This window comes from Thunnus maccoyii, chromosome 5 (genome assembly GCF_910596095.1).
Source record: "Thunnus maccoyii chromosome 5, fThuMac1.1, whole genome shotgun sequence".
Lineage (NCBI taxonomy): Eukaryota > Metazoa > Chordata > Actinopteri > Scombriformes > Scombridae > Thunnus > Thunnus maccoyii.
Genome location: NC_056537.1, coordinates 1,142,576 through 1,164,964, shown reverse-complemented (window position 1 = coordinate 1,164,964; position 22,389 = coordinate 1,142,576). Strand labels below are relative to the sequence as shown.

At 38.9% G+C, this 22,389-nt stretch overlaps 1 protein-coding gene across 1 annotated transcript; it reads left to right on the top strand.

Annotated features, from left to right (window-relative positions):
• Window positions 1-4,846: 4,846 nt before the first annotated feature.
• Window positions 4,847-19,235, top strand: LOC121897242 (NLR family CARD domain-containing protein 3-like). The gene is made up of 7 exons (XM_042411636.1): window positions 4,847-4,974; window positions 6,185-6,420; window positions 6,558-8,346; window positions 14,581-14,754; window positions 16,650-16,826; window positions 18,276-18,446; window positions 19,217-19,235. The coding sequence occupies exons 1-7, from the start codon at window positions 4,847-4,849 to the stop codon at window positions 19,233-19,235; spliced, it is 2,694 nt and encodes an 897-aa protein (XP_042267570.1).
• The last annotated feature ends 3,154 nt before the right edge of the window (window positions 19,236-22,389 follow it).

Sequence of the window (22,389 nt, the reverse complement as noted above, 5' to 3'; positions counted from 1 at the left end):
TTTAAGAAGCTGCAATCAGAGAATTTGGAACAGAAATATGTCTTTGAATGTTTGTGATGTTCTATATGTCCAAAAGTATGTGGACAGCTGAAAATTGCTGTAAGGTCCTTTCCCAAACTGTCATCAAGGTTTATTGTGTAAAATATCACTGTATGCTGTAGCTTTGCGATTTTCCTTCATTGAGACTAAGTGGCTTCAACCAAACCAGGAAACAAAAGGACACTAAAGTATGAGGCTCCCAACCAGGGAGTCAGGACCCCCACAAAGAGTCACAAGATCAATCCATAGAAAATCATCAAAAACATATTTCTGCTGCACAAACACAAAAGTTTGACTTTTCTCCATGCTGGCAGACGTGGCTTAGAGGATGAACCCTGATAACTTTAGTGATCCTCTGACTGTCCATCATGTATCATCAGCTCAACTTTTCATTTGTCAATACTTTGCTTTATGAGCAAATACCTTCAGAAGGAATGACGTTCCCATCAGCCTCAGAACATGTTAACATGCTGCACTAAGATGGTGAAGACGCTAAACATTATACCTGCTGTATATCAGCATGTTAGCATTGTCATTACACGTATGTTTGTTAGCATGCTGACATCATTTTATGTCTCCAGGACTCAGAAAACAATATAATCTGATCTGAACTGCTCACAACCAACAGACAGATGCAGCCTGTGATGCAGAGTCACAAGTAGACAGTTTTAGGGGAAAGGAACCACTCAGCTGTCCCTTTACTTTTGGCCATATACTTCATAATCAAAGCACAAAGGGCCACTTACTAGCATGGAAGCTTTCAAGCAGATCTCATGGCCTTCATTCAGTGAATAGAGCTGTTGTGTCTGTGATATTTGACCTTTAGTTTAGTTTAGTTTCATCTTTGTGCTTAGATCAGATTTTCTCCATCAAATATTGTTTCTGAAGCTCATAAATGAACATCCACAGTCAGTTGATCATTTTTGATTTCATCTCAGATTATTTCACTTGTTAAGTACTAAACTCAGTTTGGACTTTGATGTTTTTTGGTGAAAGCTTCATATTATTGATGTGAAGTTTTGTGAACTGTGGTTGTGTTGAAGGAAGCTGCTCTGTTAAGTCCAGTGTTGATATTCAAGCATCTGATCACAGAAACACATTGATGGAAGACTGAGAATCTTAGTAGTGTTTAGTTTTGGACTCTTATTCCTTGACAGTGGACATCTCTGAGCATGTTGTAGCCTGATGTTAAGTGTCTCTGTAGCTGCTGCTCATTTTGATAGAAAATACAATCTACATGGTGCAGCATTAAACCAATGATACACGTATGTTTAGATTCATCTGTCATGGTATTTAATAATAATATTCAGAGTGAAGTTGTATTTTCTTCACTGAGCGTCAGTCTGTCCAACCTTTACTCTGCAGATCTGTTCACATCAGCATGAAAACATATTTTTATTATTAATATTAGGATATTTTTGCCCTTATTGTAGCTGTAATGAACACTGTCATTCAAAACATAAATGAGGTAGATATGAAATGATATGATCCATCTGGAGTGTTGTAGAAAATCATTTGAACTGTGAGATGAAGCGGACAGAAAGTGGAGATTCAGCACTGGACTGTCTGACTGTAGATGCTGTTTTTCTGTTTTCTGTTTGTCCAGCAGCAGTTCTGTTTCCTCTCTGCTGACGTGGAGCTGGACTCAAACTGACTCAGGAGGGAACCAGTAGCATCTCATGGTGCTCAAAACACAGCGAGCAGTCCTAATCTGAGCAAATACTACCCGGGATTAATGATGTAGAAGTCTGTCTGTGTGTGAGACAATTCCAGCTCAGCCTGGAGGTCTTCATGGGTCCAATAAAACAGACCTGCCTGTGTTCATACATGAAGTTTAAACAAACAAACCTGTGAAGACCTGAAGCTCAGCCGTCTGTTTCATGTTGATTTTCCTCCTTATTTTGTATCAGTGTACAATCAAGAGTCTGAATGTTTGCTGTAAAACTCCCAAAAAACAAAGCAAATGTGCTCACAGAGGTGGACTGATGACTGAAGCAGATTTTCTTTATTTTAACTTTATACTCATTTCAAAGACATTTTCAGCTTCATTTTTAGGACATTTTACAGACAGAAATGGGGGAAAGTGTTAAGATGGTTTGGTTGGCATGCAGTCAATATACTGAGATTCATATGTAGTTCTTCATTTGAATAATAATAAAATCAATGAGTTCTCAGTGTGTAGTTTTGTGTCAGTGGATATATCAGCATATCAGGTTGTTTATTTAATTACACCCTCCTCTCTGTGAAATGTCCTGAAAATTACACCTTAAATATCTGCTAACTAACTGTTAAATAAAGCCTCAGCTAGATTTTTAATGAGGATAAAACATATTTATTCACATTTAGCCAGCTGTAATTATTAATGAAGTATGTTGTGCTTTAGTACTTTGATAGATTTAGTGGAAGTTTGACTTAACATAGTAGATAGTTGATGAACTAGTGTAGCTGGTGAGTAGCTAATTACCAGCAGTGGAAGAAATACTCAGATCCTTTACTGCAGTAAAAGTCATGTGTTGTATTTGAAAAGCTTGTTATATTATCCATTGTGTCAAATCTTCATCTGAAAAGTAACTAAAGCTGTCAGATAAATGTAGTGGAGTAGAAAGTACAATATTTCCCTCTGAAATGTAGTGGAGTGGAAGTATAAAAGTCCATCATGTCATTCAGTAAAGAGTTATTGAAAATGATTCATGGCTGCAACTAAGAATTATTTTTAGTATTGATTAATCCCAAATGTCTGTTCTCAGCATCCAAAGTGATTCTTCAAACTCAGTTTTTACTGAAGAAAATGAATCCCAGTTTAAAGGCTCTACTGCTGACAGGGAATATTTTGATTTTCAACACTTTAATGTGACACTGAAAACTAGTTTGATCTGGTTAATCAGTCGACCTCCAGCTGGTCATCTGAGCTGGAACTGATCTGCTGTAGCTGTTTCATTATCAGCAATTAAAAACATTTTCACATCTTCTGTGATTATTGATGATTGTTCTCAACATCACACACACACACACACACACACACACACACACACACACACACACACACACACACACACACGCAGAGCTGCAGTCAGGACAAACCTGTTTCTCTGAGAAGAAAAAATAAACTTGTATCATCAGGACTTTCTCACACACAGCAGAGTCTCTGCCAAACACTAGTGAGTACAGCTGATAATAATTCACAATCATTCTGTTTTTTTTCAGTCTGACTCCAGAAGGTTTAATTTGACACTGATATGAAACACAGAAGAAGAATCTTACTGCATGTCAGCAACACAAAGATATTAACTTTACTGGCCTTTGTTGTCACATGTTGGTGGGTTTTCTTCCACAGGTTTCCCTGTTTATCATTAGAAATGATTTGGCGCCTTCTGGTGGTGCAAAGATAAACTGAATGATGCCAATATGAACACAGACAGAGCTGCAACAATTACACAATTAATTGATTAGTTGTTGATTCAACAGAAAATGATTTAATTCGACAGCCAGATTGATTAACCGTTTTGAGTCTTTCAGTTTTTTTAGAAGAAAAAGTCCAAATTCTCTGATTGCAGCCTCATAAATGTGAATATTTTCTGGTTTCTTTAGTCTCTATGACAGTAAACTGAATATCTTTGGGTTGTGGACAAAACAAGACATTTGATGACGTCATCTTGTGCTTTAGGAAACACTGTTCAACAGTTGTCACCATTTCCTGACATTTTATAGACTAAACAACTAATCGATACATCGATAATGAAAATAATTGCAAGTTGCAGCTCTAAACAGATTCCATGAACTGTTTTGTTTAAATAGCAGAAGTGGTGAAACAACTCAACTATTGTCTTCTAACAGGTCAGACTGGTTTCAGGTACCTTATACATGTCCCGCCTCCTCTACAGGTGGAGCTCAGACTCATTCCAGGAAACAGCTCACCTGTGGCAAACACTTTTCTGACAGACGTCGAGAGGAGAGTTTTTGTCTTCAGCAGTTTGAACTGTTCACTGTAAGTTTGTTTTGTTTCATAGTTTAAAATTTGTCTTTAGTAACTTCAGGGTTTGTTTCTTGCTGTCTGATGTTTGTAGATCAGAGACAGATCTATTATTTTTATTATTATTATTGATTATTATTTTTAGTACAATGAGGAAGTCTTTGTGTCTGAGTTTGTACCAGCAAGCAAACAGTCAGAAAACTTTTCCGAAAACTCACACACACACACACACACACACACACACACACACACACACACACACACACACACGTACGTGACTTCCAGTAAAGAAGAAGAAGGGAGGAGTAAACAGGTAGGCAGTAAAAGTGAAAGTATTCAGTCAGACTCCATTTTAAAGTCAACAGAGCAGAAGGAGGAAAACAGTCTGAGGCAGGGTGAGTGTTAATATCAGGGCTGCTAATAATGATTACTGTCATTATTGATCAATCTGCTGATTATTTTACTGATTAATTGTTTAGTTGATTAAACTGTGTCAGAATAATATGAAATCACAGTGTTGACGTCTTCAAACGTTGTTTCCTTTGTTCTTTTCCTGGTTTCTGCGTCCTCACAGTGATGTAACGTGACACACTGCTGCAGTTAAAATAGAGAGAAGTCACAGTTAAGAACCACACAGATGTTTATCTGAAGTCTGTTTGTTGGATTTAAAGCAGAGTCAAAGTTTATCTTTGTGATGGCTGGAAAACACACATGGTTGTAGTTAAAGTCATGTAAACTAATAAGAAGCTACTAAGTTGAGAGGAAGGACTGGGTTTATTCTACTGTGTATGTGCGTGTGTCTCCAGTGTTACTGGTTTACCTCTCAGACTCCAGAAGATGAAGGATTTGGAGGAAGAGGAGGACGGAGCAGAGTCTCTGATATCCAGCCGTCTGTCTATGAAGAGTGACCGGTCTAAAGATGAACCTCTAAACTTCAGTAATGAACCTGGACCCTCAGACACAAAGTAAGAGACTGTTTCTACTGTAAACTGACCTGAAGATGATTCAGTGAGACGGTTTCATTAAGGTTGTAGTGTAGATATGAAGGAAACACAGTGGAAAGAAATCATGAACTACCTTCCATTCAGCTGTAATCTAGAACAGATCTTCATGTACATGTTAACCAGAGACAGAGACAGGGCTGCTATTGCTATTTGATTTTCCAGTCTAACAATCTAAAGTAGTAGCAGGTAACCCAGGGTGATATTTACTAAGGATTTAGTAACAAGTCACATTGTGTCTCCTTATTTACTAAAGGACTGCACCGGGGTTTTGTGCAGGTAAAATGGAAGAAAATGGAGTGTTTGGTCCCCTGCAATACAGAATGTGTCTCAACGTGTTCCTGTTCAAAGACACAAAATATGGGAGGAAGTAATGGAAATGTATACAAACAGCCTGCTGCAGCTGATTTATCACTGCAGACTGACCACTGCAGCAGAGGAAATTGAGTCTGACATTTAACGTTTGGGAAAAGTCAAATGTGTAAAACTGTTGTATCACACTGACACAGAGGGAGAGAGATTATAGCAGAAACAGTGAGAGAGAGAAACACAAATGAAAATATGCATTATGAAGATATTTAGCAGAGCTCTCTGTTCAGCACCACAACACAAGACAAAAGAGCAGCAGTCTGTTATTTTTCACAAGTGGACTTTTCTGTTTTGCTCAGTTGACTCCCGCTTATTTTTCCTGACTTTTAATGTCTCATAGTAGCTTAAAGGAGCCCTGTGGAGTTTTCTTGTTAACAGACAAAAGTCATGTTTACATTGACTTACTGACCAAAACACATTGTGTGAATCCTTGTGGTCTAACAAATGTGTTGAATCCATTTCCCTCCTCATGAAACATTTGCAAAGTCGATTTTTGAAGCTAGTATTTTAAATCCTGCATTGTTTACATCCATGTTTACTAGTTTGCACTCTTCTTCTTCTCTGCCTTTGCTGGCACATTGTTGTGTCTGTCTAATTACTTCTGAACCCTTGTAATTATACTATATATTATTTTATTTAAATTGAATGTGCTGAAGCTCAGAGCCTGAAGAACAAAAAACTGTGTAACTGTACAAATACTGACAGTCTGGACTGTTTATGGAGGGAAAGAGCTGCATCAACTTGTGAGCTGTCGGTTGGCCACCACTAATGTCATGTGTCATAAAGACTGTGTTCATGTCCACAGAGAGAGGAAGAGGAGGGGTGTTTCTGTGGAGGAGCAGCTGTCCTGCTGTTCTTTGTGTCAGGGCGTCCTGAAGGATCCAGTCTCTACCAGCTTTATACACAGGCTCTGGAGATGGTTCATCACCTCATACTGGGACCAGTCTGCTCCATCAAGAGACTCCTCCTGTCCCCAGTGCGGAGAAAGATCCAGAACCAGACCTGGACTGCAGACAGACAGTCAGACCAGCACTGTACAAAGTAAGACTGAAGATCTGTCTGCTGATGTCATCATCTCTGAAAACAGGACATGAATCTACCTCCTCTATCCTGCTGAAAATTAACACAGTCAGACATATTTCTTTTTAATTATACATTTTTTTCTTCTCTTTCAGCAGAAAGTGGTCTGCAGGAGGTTTTAGATGAACATAAGATCAATCTGAGGAGGAGATGTGAATGTGTGACTGAAGGAACTGATGAAGCAGGAAGTGAAACTCTCCTCAACAGGATCTACACTGAGCTCTACATCACAGAGGGACAGAGTGAAGACGTTAATACCCAACATGAGGTGAGGCAGCTTGAAGCAGCTTCCAAGATGGAGACCCTCCATGACACTCCAATCAGGTGTCACGACATCTTTAAAGTCTTACCTGACCAACAGAAACACATCAGAGTCGTTCTGACCAACGGCGTCGCTGGCGTTGGAAAAACCTTCTCAGTGCAGAAGTTCACTCTGGACTGGGCAGAGGGTTCGGAAAACCAAGATGTCAGTCTGGTGATTCCGCTTTCGTTCAGGGAGCTGAACTTGATCAAAGATGAGCAGTACAGTCTCCTCATGCTGATCCATGATTTCTATCCAACATTACAGAAGGTCACAGCAGAGAAGCTCGCTGTCTGGAAAGTTTTGTTCATCTTTGACGGCCTGGATGAAAGCAGACTTTCACTGGATTTCAACAACAGGAAGGTCGTGTCTGATGTCACACAGAAGTCATCAGTCAACGTGCTGTTGACAAACCTCATCGAGGGGAGGCTGCTTCACTCAGCTCTCGTCTGGATAACTTCCCGACCTGCAGCAGCCAATCAGATCCCTCCTACATGTGTTGACAGGGTAACAGAAGTACGAGGCTTCACTGATGCCCAGAAGGAGGAGTACTTCAGGAGGAGATTCAGTGATGAAGAGCTGTCCAGCAGAATCATCTCACACATCAAGACATCCAGGAGTCTCCACATCATGTGTCTCATCCCAGTCTTCTGCTGGATCACTGCTACAGTTCTGGAGCACATGTTGACCACAGACCAGAGAGGAGAGCTGCCCAAGACCCTGACTGACCTGTACTCACACTTCCTTCTGGTTCAGACAAAGAGGAAGAAGCACAAGTATGATGAAGGACATGAGACGAGTCCACAGGAGCTGACGGAGGCTGACAGGGAACTTCTTCTGAAGCTGGGGAGGCTGGCGTTTGAACATCTGGAGAAAGGAAACATCATGTTCTACCAAGAAGACCTGAAGAAGTGTAGTCTTGATGTCACAGAGGCCTCGGTGTTATCAGGAGTTTGCACAGAGATCTTCAAAAGAGAGAGTGTGATCTTCCAGAAAACAGTCTACAGCTTTGTTCATCTGAGCGTTCAGGAGTTTCTGGCTGCAGTCTACATGTACCACTGTTACACCAGCAGGAACACAAAGGTACTGGAGGACTTCCCGGGAAAATACTACACTTACTCATCTCTGGATAACTTCCTGATGAGAGCCATGAAGAAGTCTCTCAGAAGTGAAAATGGCCACCTGGACCTGTTTGTTCGCTTCCTTCATGGCCTCTCTCTGGAGTCCAACCAGAGTCTCTTAGGAGGCCTGCTGGGTCAGACAAAGAACAGTCCAGAAGTCATCCAGAGAGCCATCAACAACCTGAAGATGATGAACACTGAGGATATCTCTCCTGACAGAAGCATCAACATCTTCCACTGTCTGATGGAGATGAACGACCGCTCAGTACATCAGGAGATCCAAGAGTTCCTGAAGTCAGAGAACAGATCAAAGAAGAAACTCTCTGAGATCCACTGCTCAGCTCTGGCCTACATGCTGCAGATGTCAGAGGAGGTTCTGGATGAGTTGGACCTGAAGAAGTACAACACATCACGGAAGGGACAACTGAGAATGATCCCAGCTGTGAGGAACTACAGAAAGGCTCGGTAAGTCCATATGTGATTATCAACATTATAAAGCTGCCATCAGTATTACAGTAAAGATTCACACATGCACACTAACAAAGTGTTAAACATGTGTTACACCTGCTTGTTGCCAAAGTTATACATGAGTAGTGCTTCACTACAAGGAGTACCTGCAAGCACATTCACATGTGTCAAGACATCCTTATCACAAGGAAAACATATTGCTATTCACATTAATGTTTTTATTTTCATAGTGATGAGGATATCTTGACACATTGATTATGTCACTGGTCATTTTGATATAAATATCCTTCATTTCCATCCTGTGGGTATTTGTCTGAGGAAGACCTGTAATCAGTTGAAATGTTACCAGTAAATTTTTAAATGGAGATGTGATTCCAGTGTGTGAGTTCTCCTTGTATCCCAGTTGAATAGATTTTGTATCTAGCACCTATCCCACTGAGGGTTTGTGGATGTGAACACGACGACTTTGACTTATAATGCTTCACTTCATGTTCTTCAGATGTTCAAATGCTATGAGAGCAAGAAAAACTTATTATTGTTGGTGTGTTTATACCTCACATTAGTAAACACAGTTATTCTGTTTATTTATAATGATTTTACAGTTTATTGTTCACCTTCTAGTTTTCTTCCTTTGGGTTTAATACAAATCCAGCAAAATATCTTCAGGTTTCAAGTTTTAGTTGAAAATGTTTAAAGAGTCATTATTTCATCACAACAGACAACAGTATTTTCCAGTACCTGCTGTACCTTTCTATAATGTGTCTGTTTACTTTATATACAGACACATACATGTAATATCTGTGATCTGCTGCAGCTACCAGCTTGTATGAAGCCTGAGAGGCGAAACCCAGGGCATAAAAAGTCTACAAAGCTCTTCCTGCTGATAACACTTAATTGCTGTGAGTGCACGGTGATAATTGAAGCTTCAGTTTGAAGCTGCTCAGGTTTTATGAGCAAGACAATTTCATTTTAACTTTGTGGAGACGCTCTGATATGATGGGTGCTTCTCATGACCTTATTTCATGTCTTCTCTCTCCTCGGGTGACCCGGAAATTGATCTGGAAATTGGTCTCATCATGAAGGATGTTTGAATTTTCTTATTTCTGTTGAGGCTGCCTGAAGGAGGGAGTAAACAGTACACAAGACCATCCTTCATCTTTTATCAAACTGACACAACCCTTTATTGGAAATCTGTAGTGATTAGACGCAGCAGCTGATCGGACTGATCTGATATTACATCACTAACATCTCAGTTTTATATCAAGACAAATAACAGAACCAACTCAGGTGTAAGATCACTCCCAAGTTTAGATGTTTTGTTTTCTGATTCTCAGTCTATTTAACATTTTGGATTAAAATTTTGACTGTAGGCCTGATTAATAAAGGAAGCATAAAACAACTGTCATCATTCACTAGAAAGATATTTATTTTTATATTCCTTCTACTAATTTAGCCTGTGTCATGGATGATATAGTCAGGGAGGGAAGGTGAGTCTGCTGTCTGTCAGCAGAAAACACAATTTAATTAAATATCAGTTTCTATGAGGCTGAAAATCCCTGTGCGTCAGGTATATTGTGAAGAGCAGAGCAGGTGGACCCAAACACAGGAGACTGCAGGCAACAGGAACTTGAAGAATAAATCTTTATCCAGAGGGGTGTTCCATCAAGCTGGCTAACGGGATAGCCTGGTTTATTTCGATAAGCCTCGATAATTTAAGTGAGAGTTCGTTCCATCACCGCGGCTTCTATGAGTCCCAGCTCAGTAACCATGGTAACTTAGTCAGCAGAACTAGCTGCTCCATGGCAGGTTAACGGTCAAACTGAATTCAGCTGCGTGTCAAAGAATGTCTGACGGACGGAAACAGACTCTCAAAAGACGGTTCCATCAAGAGTCTTTTCACACTCGCAACCCTTTTATTTAAAAGCTCAGCATTTATAATTTAAGAAATAAAAGTGTCCCAGCATTATTTTGAAGTTATTTATTTATTCATTCACTCATTTTGTTCAAGCTGTGAAGACAAAAAGAAAATTAAATAAAGTCCAAACCATGACCTTCTGCTGTGTTTAAATGTATACAGTATTAACTGCTTATAGTGATCACAGTTACAGTGATCAACTGTTTATATGGATCAAAAAGCTCTGAGACACAATCATTCATATACAACATTTATGCTGTTTAAATACCACCTATAGAAATCAAGTAGTCCACCTACAGTGATCATTTTGGGTCTCTTCATACATGACAACATGTGGAAAAACATTTTAAACCACGTAAATCTATTTTTGTACTTTACTCCCATGATAAGCGGCTGCTGCTGCGTGAACACTGACATCATGACAGAGACAGAAAGTCATTTTCTCTCAATGACAAACGTCGTCTCCTCAAACCTTATGACAATAAAGGGGGGGGGGGGGATTTAAGTAAATTTCACCACTATCTTCGTCTATAATAAGGAACCTGCTGCTTCAAAAATGTGCACACTACATTTGAAACAGCTGTACTTTATTTTGAAACAGTCATTAAAATTCAGTAACTTTATATTCATGTAGGCTAATAAATATACAAATGTCAATGAGATGGTATTCTACATGACAAATGTTACACCCATCCCATGTAGCTATTTAGTTAGCAACTGTAACTCTAACAAGTGTTGTAGTACTATGGGCGGGGCCCTGGGTACGTTTACCTGTGGCTGGCTGTGCTAACCTGGCTGACATAAATGAAATGACCAGCTTTTAAACTTTTTAACAAGACCATGAACTAGAAATATATGGCGGTGCCTCCACAGCAGGAATGTATAGTAGGAATCACCGATTTTAAATCCCACTAAGAATTATGTTTTTAAGTACTATTCCCAACTCACACCTTAATGAAATGTAAATACGACACACACACACAATACTTTAAATGCAAATAATGAATTTAGTTAATGAAAACAAATATTTAAACCAATTAATAAAAATAAACAGGTATAAAAATATTATACAAAAATTAAATGCGTTTCCCTTTTTCTTTCAAACCTTTCTCAGAAGTTGTGACCTTTTTCTATCTTATCAATTTTGAAGCTCCTAACTAAAGGGCCCACACTCACACGCACACACTCACTCTGCAACCAAAATAAAATAGTGTCCTTAAAACCAAAACAAAAGGTTGCAGGCCTGAGTCGTTGCTCGGGAGCGTAGTGACCTAAAACAAATGGCTGCTTCACTTGCAAACGCAAGCTGTTAAATAAAATAGCACATGCACTGATTAATTGTTACTCACAAATCCCTGAGTTGAAACATGGGTGAAGGATGAGGAACGAGGTGATGCATGATGAGGGGAATGATTTGAACTGACTTAGGTTACAGGCTGGCGGGCGACAACAGTCCAGACGAAGTGATAGCTGAGCGGGAGACATCTATTCTTCCAGAGAGTCAAAGGAGTGTTTCCAGAGGGGTGAACTACGAAGCAAGTTCAACATATCCAGGCTTTCTTTATGTGAGCTGGCTCCACAAACCCTAAACTCACGATCAGAGATAAGTGGTATCACGACGGTGGTTATGAACTTTCTTTGTTAACTCAGGCTTTCTGCTTCAGGCTCTGTGCGGGTCCCCATGAAAGGGGGCGTTTGGCGCGTCATTTGACTCTTTTTCCACACAAAATAGACTGATCGCGTGTCGCCTACTTCAGTCAGGAGGGACAGGTCATTATAACGGAGAGCAATGAAGAATATAAATACATTATCACAGCGAAAAGCAACTCTGTTTCTGAACATAAGGCAAGAGAGGAACGCTGGCAGAAAATTGCTGATCGTGTAAATTTGTTAATTAAAAAATCAGATAGTTGGTGAAATGGCGGCACTTTTCATCACTGATTTAAGCCAAAACTCGGAACATAACCTGCTCCGGACCAGGTTAGGTTTGCAGCATCAGTTACCATGGTGATCTAGCCAGGTTAAAAGAGAGCCACATTTGTGACATTGAAAACCCTGGCTTTAGGCTCAACATACCTCACTAACCCACTAATCTCGCTTCGTAGTTCACCCCTCTGGTCCTCAGTCTTCTGCAGGTTGCTATTATGTCCGTTAACCGTTGGTAAACTCTGCATCCACCGAAGTAATGAACATAAACCGTCTTCAACAGCGTATACAAACTTCACACAGCTCCTGTTTGTCGTCTGACTAGCTCATGGCTTTACTGTACAGGGTCTCCTCTGCCTCCCAACCCTCCACCTTTCCAATTGGCTGACAGGTCGGTCACAACCAGTGCAATTAACAAAATGTTAAGATTGACAACTTTACACCCTCTAGGGTTAGGCTGTGAGATAAACACACTATTCTTATGTGTACAGCAAACAAACTACTTGAACTGCATGAACTTCACCCACACAATGACAAAGATTCATTCATCTGCCTATAACGTGTTTTTAATTCCCTAAGAACTGTATTTAACATTCAACTTAAGTGGTTTTTAATAGAATACTTTTTAAACATTTTAAAATTATTTAATCATCTATTTATTTACATATTTATTTTTCTAAAATGAAACACTGAAGATCATTATGAGTGGCTTCTACTGTACTTATATCCTTCTCCAGTTTCCAGTTAATTTTTAACGTTCAGTGATGCTTGTAAATGGATCCTGTGAAAGAGAAAATGTGTCAAATAGTATGGTAATGTTGGTAAGTTGGTTCTCTTAAGTTGACTACACCATAATTTTAATTATACATCTGATATTATCCAGTCTAGTGATAATATAACCACAGTCACTGATCTGAATGCTTATTTATTAACAAATAAAGATAAAACCATGAACAGGGACAAGCGCTGCTCTTCACTTTCACCATGCAGGCTCATCAAGCTGAATGCAGGGATTGAACCGTCAACCTTCTAGTAACAAGTTCACTCCTCTAACCTTTAGGCCATCACTACCTGCCTACAGGTATGCATTTAATCTGTCATCAGTTTTGTGCCAAGTCATCTCCTTCACCTTGTTAATTGTAGCAATATTTCTCTTTTTGGTGAAAACTCCTTTATATTCTTTATATAGTTTCATCAGCAGGTTTGTTCTGCTGAACACCGCTCTAGTTTTCTCTTTTTTTTGCAATATAGTATCGTCTTTTCGACAATCAACTATTCTGGGCTGCTTATGTACTCTGTGGACGCGCACACTTCAAGCTTATTCCAGTCTGGATAGACTTAGCGTTGACTAGACACAGCTAAGCTGCGTTAGTGGAACGACTTGAGCCTCAAGTGAAAGTTGACGTTAATTCTAGCCAGACTTTTTCAAGTAAGTGCGGCTTTCTATAGCTGCCTAAATACATTTTAGAAAAAGTTGCTGCTAGTAGAAATGTGTATTCAGTGTCTGAGTAGTTAAAAACTGTTTGATGGATCTGTTCACAATATAACATGCAGATGTTTGTCAAAGTTTATTTCAGGAGAAACATGCAGAGATATTTCACGTTGTCTTTTGTCATGTTAGAGAACATCACTACATCACTGTGCTGGCAGTGGTAACTGTACGGCATTATTCATTTTTTAGACAGTACATCACATTTAAACTCCAGCACATCAAAAGACACTGAAGAGCTGTTAACACCTGTAGACTGACAGCTGACGTCACTTCAGATGACGCCTGAAAGGAAAGGACGTCCAAAAACATGTTTCCTTCATTCTTCTTCCCTCACATCTTTTCCTGCATCTCTCCCTTGTATCTTAGGTGGGAGGGACTAAGACACAAGGATACGACTCAAGCGAGCAAAGCAAGGAGACATTTAAGACAAATAAGATGCAATCACTGTGGACTTTATAGAAGCATAAATGCAACTCCATTTTCTTTGCCTTTGTCTGGAAGATGAAACCAAAACAGAGAATCCCATTAAAAAGTCTGCAGTACAGCAGCAGAGAGAGTGAGGAGAGTTACTGAATAACTCAACTTTGATTTGAAGGCTAAATCACAACATGACACATTTACATTACTTTCATTTTCAGACGCTTTTGTCCAAAGTGACTTACATTTTTTTACATACACGTACAATTTTGGATTGAGTGTGTTGCTCAAAGACACTTGGACATGTGGACAGAAGGAGCTCAAATTTCAAACCACCAACATGGTGATTAATGGCCGACCAGCTCTGCCAACAGAGATAACTGAGCTATTCATCACATATTAGTTTGTTTAGTGATCAAAATGCCTAGAATCTATATTTATTATTAAAGTGTATATTGTATGTATGTTATCTGCATTACAGACTTATTAAATGTGGACTCTCAGAGACTCACTGTGAAGTTGTGGCCTCAGCTCTGAAGTCCAATCCCTCCCACCTCAGAGAGCTGGACCTGGGCCAGAACAGTCTGTCTGTCTCAGCAGTGAAGCATCTGTCTGCTGGACTGGAGAGTCCAAACTGTAGACTGGAGACTCTGAGGTCAGTTCACTGACTGTGTTTTCCTCTTGTTCATCTTATATTTACCCAATTTCAATCCATAACGGTTTTAGACTTAAAAGTTGTAAATTAAATTTTAAAATTAGTTTGAGTCATAACACATTCACAAATTACAAGTTTTCAAAGTTTGTCAGTCCAAATGCTTGAACAACAGGGGCCCTGAAGTGCAAATCACAACGACAAATAGGAAAACACAACAGCAAATAACAAAACACAACCACAAAAGCAGAAAACACAACAACATTAACTTCTAACGGAAAAGGTAGGCACATTCTATCGACAAAGCTTGTTGCTGATTGGACGCTCTCCCATTGACCAGGATCATCGCTGATTGGAAGCTTCCGTTGGGGTCCGTGTAGTCTCCGCCCAGAGCTGTGTTCAACTTGATTCATAACAAGATAAACAATCAATGTATCACTTTGTTTTTCTGTTTTTCGTGTGAATTAAAAACAAAACAAAATATGCTTTTCCCATTTTAGTCTGCAAATTGGCAATTGGAATACAAAAGAAACTCAATCCAGAAAACAACTTGTTTTTTGCTGTAGCATACAAAAAAGTATATATATGTATAGATAGATAGATAGAGAGATAGATAGATAGATAGAGGGTGTGATTTGGAGGGAGAATCCCTGTTTGTTTTTTTATCCCCCTCATATGGGGTTATGCTGCTTCACCCATAGACCATATCTAAAATAAAAATAAAATATTTTTTTTATAAAAATCCAAGTAAAGCACTGCAACATGAGAACACTCTACAGTGCAAACAACCACAGAATCAGAAATGGACTTTCGCTGTCAGCACTCGCGCTCCCATGGCAGTCGAGATGACCGCGTCTAGGCTATGTGTCGACGCAGTACGGGCAGTGCGGGGTCCAATCAGCGATGATCCTTGTAAATGGGAGAGCGTCCAATCAGCAACAAGCTTTGTTGATAGCAGGTACCTACCTTATCCGTTAGAAGTTAGTGTTGTTGTGTTTTCTGCTTTTGCGATTGTTTTGTTTTGTTGTTTTGTTATTTGTTGTTGTGTTTTCTCGTTTGTTGTTGTGTTTTGTTATTTGTTGTTGTGTTTTGTCATTTGTTGTATTTTGTTATTTGTTGTTGTGTTTTGTTATTTGTTGTTGTGTATTGTTATTTGTTGTTGTGTTTTGTTATTTGTTGTGTTTTGTTATTTGTTGTTGTGTTTTGTTATTTGTTGTGTTTTGTGATTTGTTGTTGTGTTTTTTGATGTGCTGTTGTGTTTTCCTATTTGTCGTTGTGATCTGCACTTCAGGGCCACCGTACTGAACAGCTGGTTTCACTTTGAATTTAGTCACTAATTAAAAAAAGACAAACATCTGCAAGAAAACTGTTGACACACTCACTTTAAACTCATACAGGCCAACAGACACAAAGAGAGCAAATCATATTTCCAAATGCAGTTTGTATCTGTAGTCGTGTCTGAGCTGCCACCAACAACAGGTGATGCTTCAACATGTGCATGATGCTTCCTGTAAGGAAATGATGTCACTTTGTGTAGCTGCACCAGCAGTAAACAGGAGCATAAATATAGCCCTGCAGGTATATTTGTAAAGGATGATTCTAGGTTACATCTAGGATTAGGAGAACATGTTTCTCACTGTGCTCAGTGCACATCTGATCAATTTATTGATCAGTGTTGACATGAATATGTGTCTGAATGTTGTGGTGACATTTGGATGATGTCTGTAGAAGGCTGACATGATGATGATCTATAATAACACAATGACAACGTCACTCTGCTCATTTTAGTGAAAAGCTCATTGATGAGGACATAATACTGTTGAACTGCACATTTAAAACCTGAACACACCTGATGGATTATGATGGATTTTTATCTACGTCATTTATTCTTTATTCAGAGTGAGGAGCTGCGATTTGTCAGAGATCAGCTGTGCTTCTCTGGTCTCAGCTCTGAAGTCCAACCCCTTCCATCTGAGAGAGCTGGATCTGGGAGGAAACAAAAACATGCAGGGTTCAGGATTGAATCTGCTGTGTGATTTTCTGGAGAGTCCACACTGTAGACTGGAGACTCTGATGTAAGTTCACTGACTGTCTGTTACTATTGTTGATCTTAATGTTTAACAACTGAACCTAATTCATGTACATACATAACTTACATCTATGAAGTTATTTTTTTCCCCACATTTTCATTTTTTCCTGTACAAAGCTTAGTCTGTAGTTATAAAAGATGACGGATTCTTAAAGAAACTGTAGAAAATGTCCACTGTTAGTTGTTAAAGTCAATTAATGTTTATAATTCATAGTAAAGAGTCACATCTGTATACAGAAGATCCTCTCAACTAATATCTGTTTCAAATGGTTTAAAAAGTTTATTTGATGAAGGAGAAATATTTCTTTATTATATTCTTTAATGTGTTTTAATGAATAATGTCTGATCATTGATATTTATCCATCAGAACACACACACACACACACACACACACACACACACACACACACACAGGGACACAGAGATCAATGCAGGTGACCTCAGAGTCTTCAGTCCACACTGTAGACTGGAGACTCTGAGGTCAGACACCATTTCTTACTGCTGTGCTGAGATTAATATGATGTGACAGTTGTGGTGACACTAAACTGCAGACATAAAGCTGATATTATGCTGATCCACACTGAGGATCTTAATGGGAAAGTCTATTTTCTTCTTCAGTGGTTTAGTCCATTGACTGTGTCAGAGCAATGTTGAGCTGCACATTTAAAACCTTCATATAACAAGAAAAATCTGCACTGGATAATTCACTCTGAACCACTGAAACTTTTTTTGTCTTTTATATTTGACAGTTTTTAACCTGCATCCTGTTGGGTTCAGGTGTTTGGAGTTTCCATTTTATAAACTTCTACGTTCTATCAATCAATCAATCAATCAATCAAACTTTATTTATATAGCACCTTTCGAACAAATAAAATGCAATTCAAAGTGCTGCACAAGTGACTGACAAAACGTAGGATGTTAAAAATGGATTTAGAGACTAATGAACACCAAAGCAATTAAAAAAGCAAAAAAGGTTCAATAAATAAGACAACAATAAAAAATGGATAGTTAAGATAATAAAATATAAATAATAAAAGATAATACAATCAATAAAAACAACAAAAAGTTGTCAAATACTACACATTATAAATAGATTAGTAAAATAGTAAAATGTTAAATATTAAATAGAATAAAATAATCGATAATGATCAACAGTAAAATGTTGATAAATAGAATAAAATAAATAATGATGATAAATAAAATAAGTATAAATAATAAAACCATAAAATGATAAAACACTACATAAAAGCCAGACTAAACAGATGGTTTTTAGTTTATGTTTAAAAATATGTATATTTTCAGCTCCTCTCAGATCCTCTGAAGGCTGTTCCAGCAGCTTCTAAACCTTCTTCACATGTGAACAGATTATGAAACATTGAATGATTTAAAAAAGGAACTTTGTTTTCTAAAGTGACGTCATTTTTTTTTTTTTCAGATTTGGGTGGTGCAATTTGTCAAAGATCAGCTGTGATTCTCTGGCCTCAGCTCTGAAGTCCAACCCCTCATCCCGTCTGAGAGAGCTGAATCTGAGAGGAAACTACCTGCAGAGCGAAGACGTGGAGCAGCTGTCTGACCTTCAGGAGAGTCCAGACTGTAGACTGGAGACTCTGAGGTCAGTAGAGAGTTGGAGTCAGTCCGTGCTGGTTTCAGCAGTATTGTATTAAGCACAGTTAGTATCAAAGCAAAGATTCAGTATTTCCTGGTGAACCTTCAACCTTCTCAGTGGCTGCTTTCCTCAGTGAAGCTGTGAGAGGAGAATGGTGACAGGCTTCAGGATTGGACAGAAAGACAGCCTGCAAATCACTGGCTCTGATTTCACACAAGCATCATTACGTTTAGTAACCATGTGGTCTTTATACAGACCAGAACCTCTGCTGAAGTCCAGGAATCACAGCAGGTGTTTAGCTGAGAGCTCTGACTGATTGTCATGTGATGATTTAACAGCAGAAAAGATCTTCAAATCCCACAGAGACTCTGTAGCTTTCAACTTTTCTAACAGTTCACATGTATCAACAGTAAATCCATCAGTAAACTGATGAGTGAATGTCTCTGTTTCTGCAGTAATGATGTGTTCATGACTCTCAGCACTTTATTTCCTCTGTGTACTTCAATGAAATCTGCAGAGTAAACAGACTTGATAGCAAAAGTCTGTGCAGGTGTGTGAGCTTGGAGCTCAGTGTGTTCACTCCAACATGTTAACATGAGAGCTGAAAGGAAGCAGGCTACGCTGCACAGCTGTTCCACTTCTGGTCTGAACAGGACTGAAGTCCCTGCTGCTCTTTATACTGGATGTGCTGCATCACTGACTGACAGCTGATGAAGTGAGTCTCACTAAACACTGATTTTAACCTCTGTTGTTTCTTCTTCTCTCATCAGATGGGAGGGGATGTTTTGATCTCTGTCAGAGTGTGAGTGAACATCCAGGAGTGTGTGTTGAGAGAGGATCAGCTGGATCCTGATGATCCATCTGGACCAGATTCTGGATCTGGATTTTTTCATCTTCACTTAAGTCTCTTTACTGACTACAAACTGAACAGTTATCTCTGGATTTTGTTGAATCAGCACTTTACAGATGTGTTATACATGAGCTGTTTGATGCAGAAAAGATTAAAAACAGGTGTTATAAGTCAGACTCTGACCCTGGGCCCATATTTATCAAGCGTCTCAGAATCACACTGAGAGTTAACGAGGACTAAAACTAATTAATGAAGCAGAAGAGAATTTACTGTGACTGTCAGCAGGAGAAGGATTACTCCTGGGAGAGAGTGAGACGTCGCTGTTTTACCACAGTCAGAGCAGCAAAGTAGAAATAATGATGACGTGTTGTAGTTTTCTCACAGTCTCAGCTGGAAATATGAAACAGTGGTAATTTGGTATATTATGTGTATAGGCAGGTAACCAGGCAGGTAACTTACCAAGGTTATGGAACAAAACTATGATGCCAAAATTCATTATAAGATGATATTTACAAAGTGTAAAGAAAGCCTGAGAAATAAATGTAGCCTATATGTTAATGAAGATAACAGGTAATTAGACTCAGCTGTGTGAAATGATCTTGGTTCAGCCACATGGTTTCACAGCCTGTAATAGTGCTGCATCTTGCACATATTGTGTGTGAACTTGTGTTCTCTACATGAAGGTAAATACAGCGTAACAATAAAAACATATATTGTTCAGGTGCATCCTCCTCACTCAAATATCAGGCTGTAGCTCTGCTGTTATTTGAAGGAGCCTCAATAAAAAATAAGCCTATAAAATATTTGAGCTGTTGTAATGAAGTTGAGATATCCTTCATTGTGCAGCTGACATGATTGTGTGTAAATCAAAGTTTTAGTGGGCTGTAACTGAGGACCCTCGTCATGCTCATTATCTTTACGACGTGCATTAAGCCAGATCAAAGTTTGATTCATGACTTCCATCATTGTCGCTTCTGACAGAATCGTCACTGTTGCACAGCTGCATTTTCCCCGTTACCATAAAGTGTAACATGCTTGTTTTTCTATAAGTTGACACTGAGTGGTGGGAAATGAATTAGTGCTGATTATCAGCACAGATAAATATGGGTCCTGGTCTTTGCTGTCAGGGCTCTGGATCAACCTGTTTGAGGAGCTCAGTCTGATAAGTCATTATCTTCCTTTAAATCACTTCTTCAAACTCATTTTATCCACTGATCTACTGATTATTTTTGTTCTATATGCTGCACATCTTAAATGTGAATCTAATGTGTGTTTTACTGGTTTATTTTCTTCCTGTATGTGTGTGTTAGTTTTGTGTAAAACATTGTGTAACGTTGGTTTTGAGAAGTTTTATAGACTTGTGAAGGGAGGGTGGTGGGATGATGGTGGTGGGAAACAAAGACCAAATTCGAATAAACATCTGTGGAAATAAATAAACTTGTGTGTGTTTATCTTGTGTCAAGCTTCAGCTTCATGTATAACATCTATTTTTATTGTAGTTATTTTTTCTGTCTTTGTGTATAAATGAACCATCTGTGGATATCTGTGGATCTGTCAGGTTTTTCTGCTTAACCACTGGACCACCAGGACACACCATCCGAGTTTTTACCTACGCTTTATTTTAAAGTTCCATTATTCTTATAATTTCATATTAATTTCTTCAAAGTTTCCAGGAAAGAATTGTCTGTGTAATTTGGTCTATTTATAGATTTCATTTCCACCTGAGTTCATATTTATTCATCAGTCATTTATTATTGGAAACTTTATTCTCATATGTTGAATTGTATGTTTTTCTGTATATGAGACATGTTTGCAACAAGGAAACAGCGCCACCAAGTGACAATACAAGAAAACAGCAATCCATACAGACTTAAACCTGCAGTGTGGAACTTCTGTCTCCCCTATCTGGCAGTGAGAGTAAATAGTAGTTACCTGAATGTAACTCCAGTTAAGTACTGTAACAGCTGTAAAATGGTGGATACATTTTTCTGAGCATCACAACCCACAAAATGACTTGTTTCACTATCTGGTGCTCATGCTCTATGGCCCTTCAGCTCTGGCAAACCAATCATCAATGGTTGACGTAAAATGCATCACTACTGGTGAACCAGCGCGGGAAACTCACCACCAGATTAAAAACTCTGTATACTGTGAAGTATATATATGTATACAGAGAGATTTATCTGGCAGTGATTGGTTTAATCAGCAATGTGTGAACTTGTTTGGCTTGAATGTAGCGGACATTCATTTATAAGTAAAAGTTCTGCATTATAGGTTTAAGATGCACAACAAGGAGAAATAAATACATGAAAAAAGACATTTTAAAAAATGTGAGGAGAGGAGAGTAAATCTAGTTAGAAATGTTCCTATTAATCATTTTGTCCATGAAATGTCAAAAAATAGAGAAAATTTAAATTTAGGGAAATTGGTTTTACTTAACAAACACAATAAAAGAAACATACACACTAAGAAGAAAAAAGCAATCCAAGACATAGTCCACACATGGCACACATCCTTCATAAAATACACTAAACTACTACACAGCAGGTCCAGCAGTGCTCCTGGAGTACAAAGATTCAATGTGAGAGAAGACACAATGCAGCCCAGAAATATACACAATACCATACTTTCCACTGTGCAGCACTGACTACAGTACTGCTGTGAGTACCAGGAGTGTTTATGTGCTGCTGTGTGTTATAGAGAGCGATGGCTGATGGGATAAAGGAATTCCTCGCTCTGTTACTGTTGCAGCTGGAGGCCTGAAGACGTGGGCCTGATGGGAGGGGCTGAAGCTCACTGAACAGGGTGTTGTGGGTGAAGCAGCAGGTTTTCAGTCTTTGAGAATGAGATTGGCGGTTCGATTCTTTTTACTGACTCAACATTTTATGAGTCACTGACTAAATAGAGTTGGATTTTCAAGTGACTCGAGTCACCGAGTCAGTTGCCCAGAGCCTGGAGAATCCCCCACCGCTTAACAAACACTCGTCTACTGATTACAGCCGACAGCTCGGCCCTGACTGGTACAAATAAATAAACCCCATGAAATATTTCTCTTGGAGAATGTTTGTGATTTGAATAGAGGTGATAGTCATT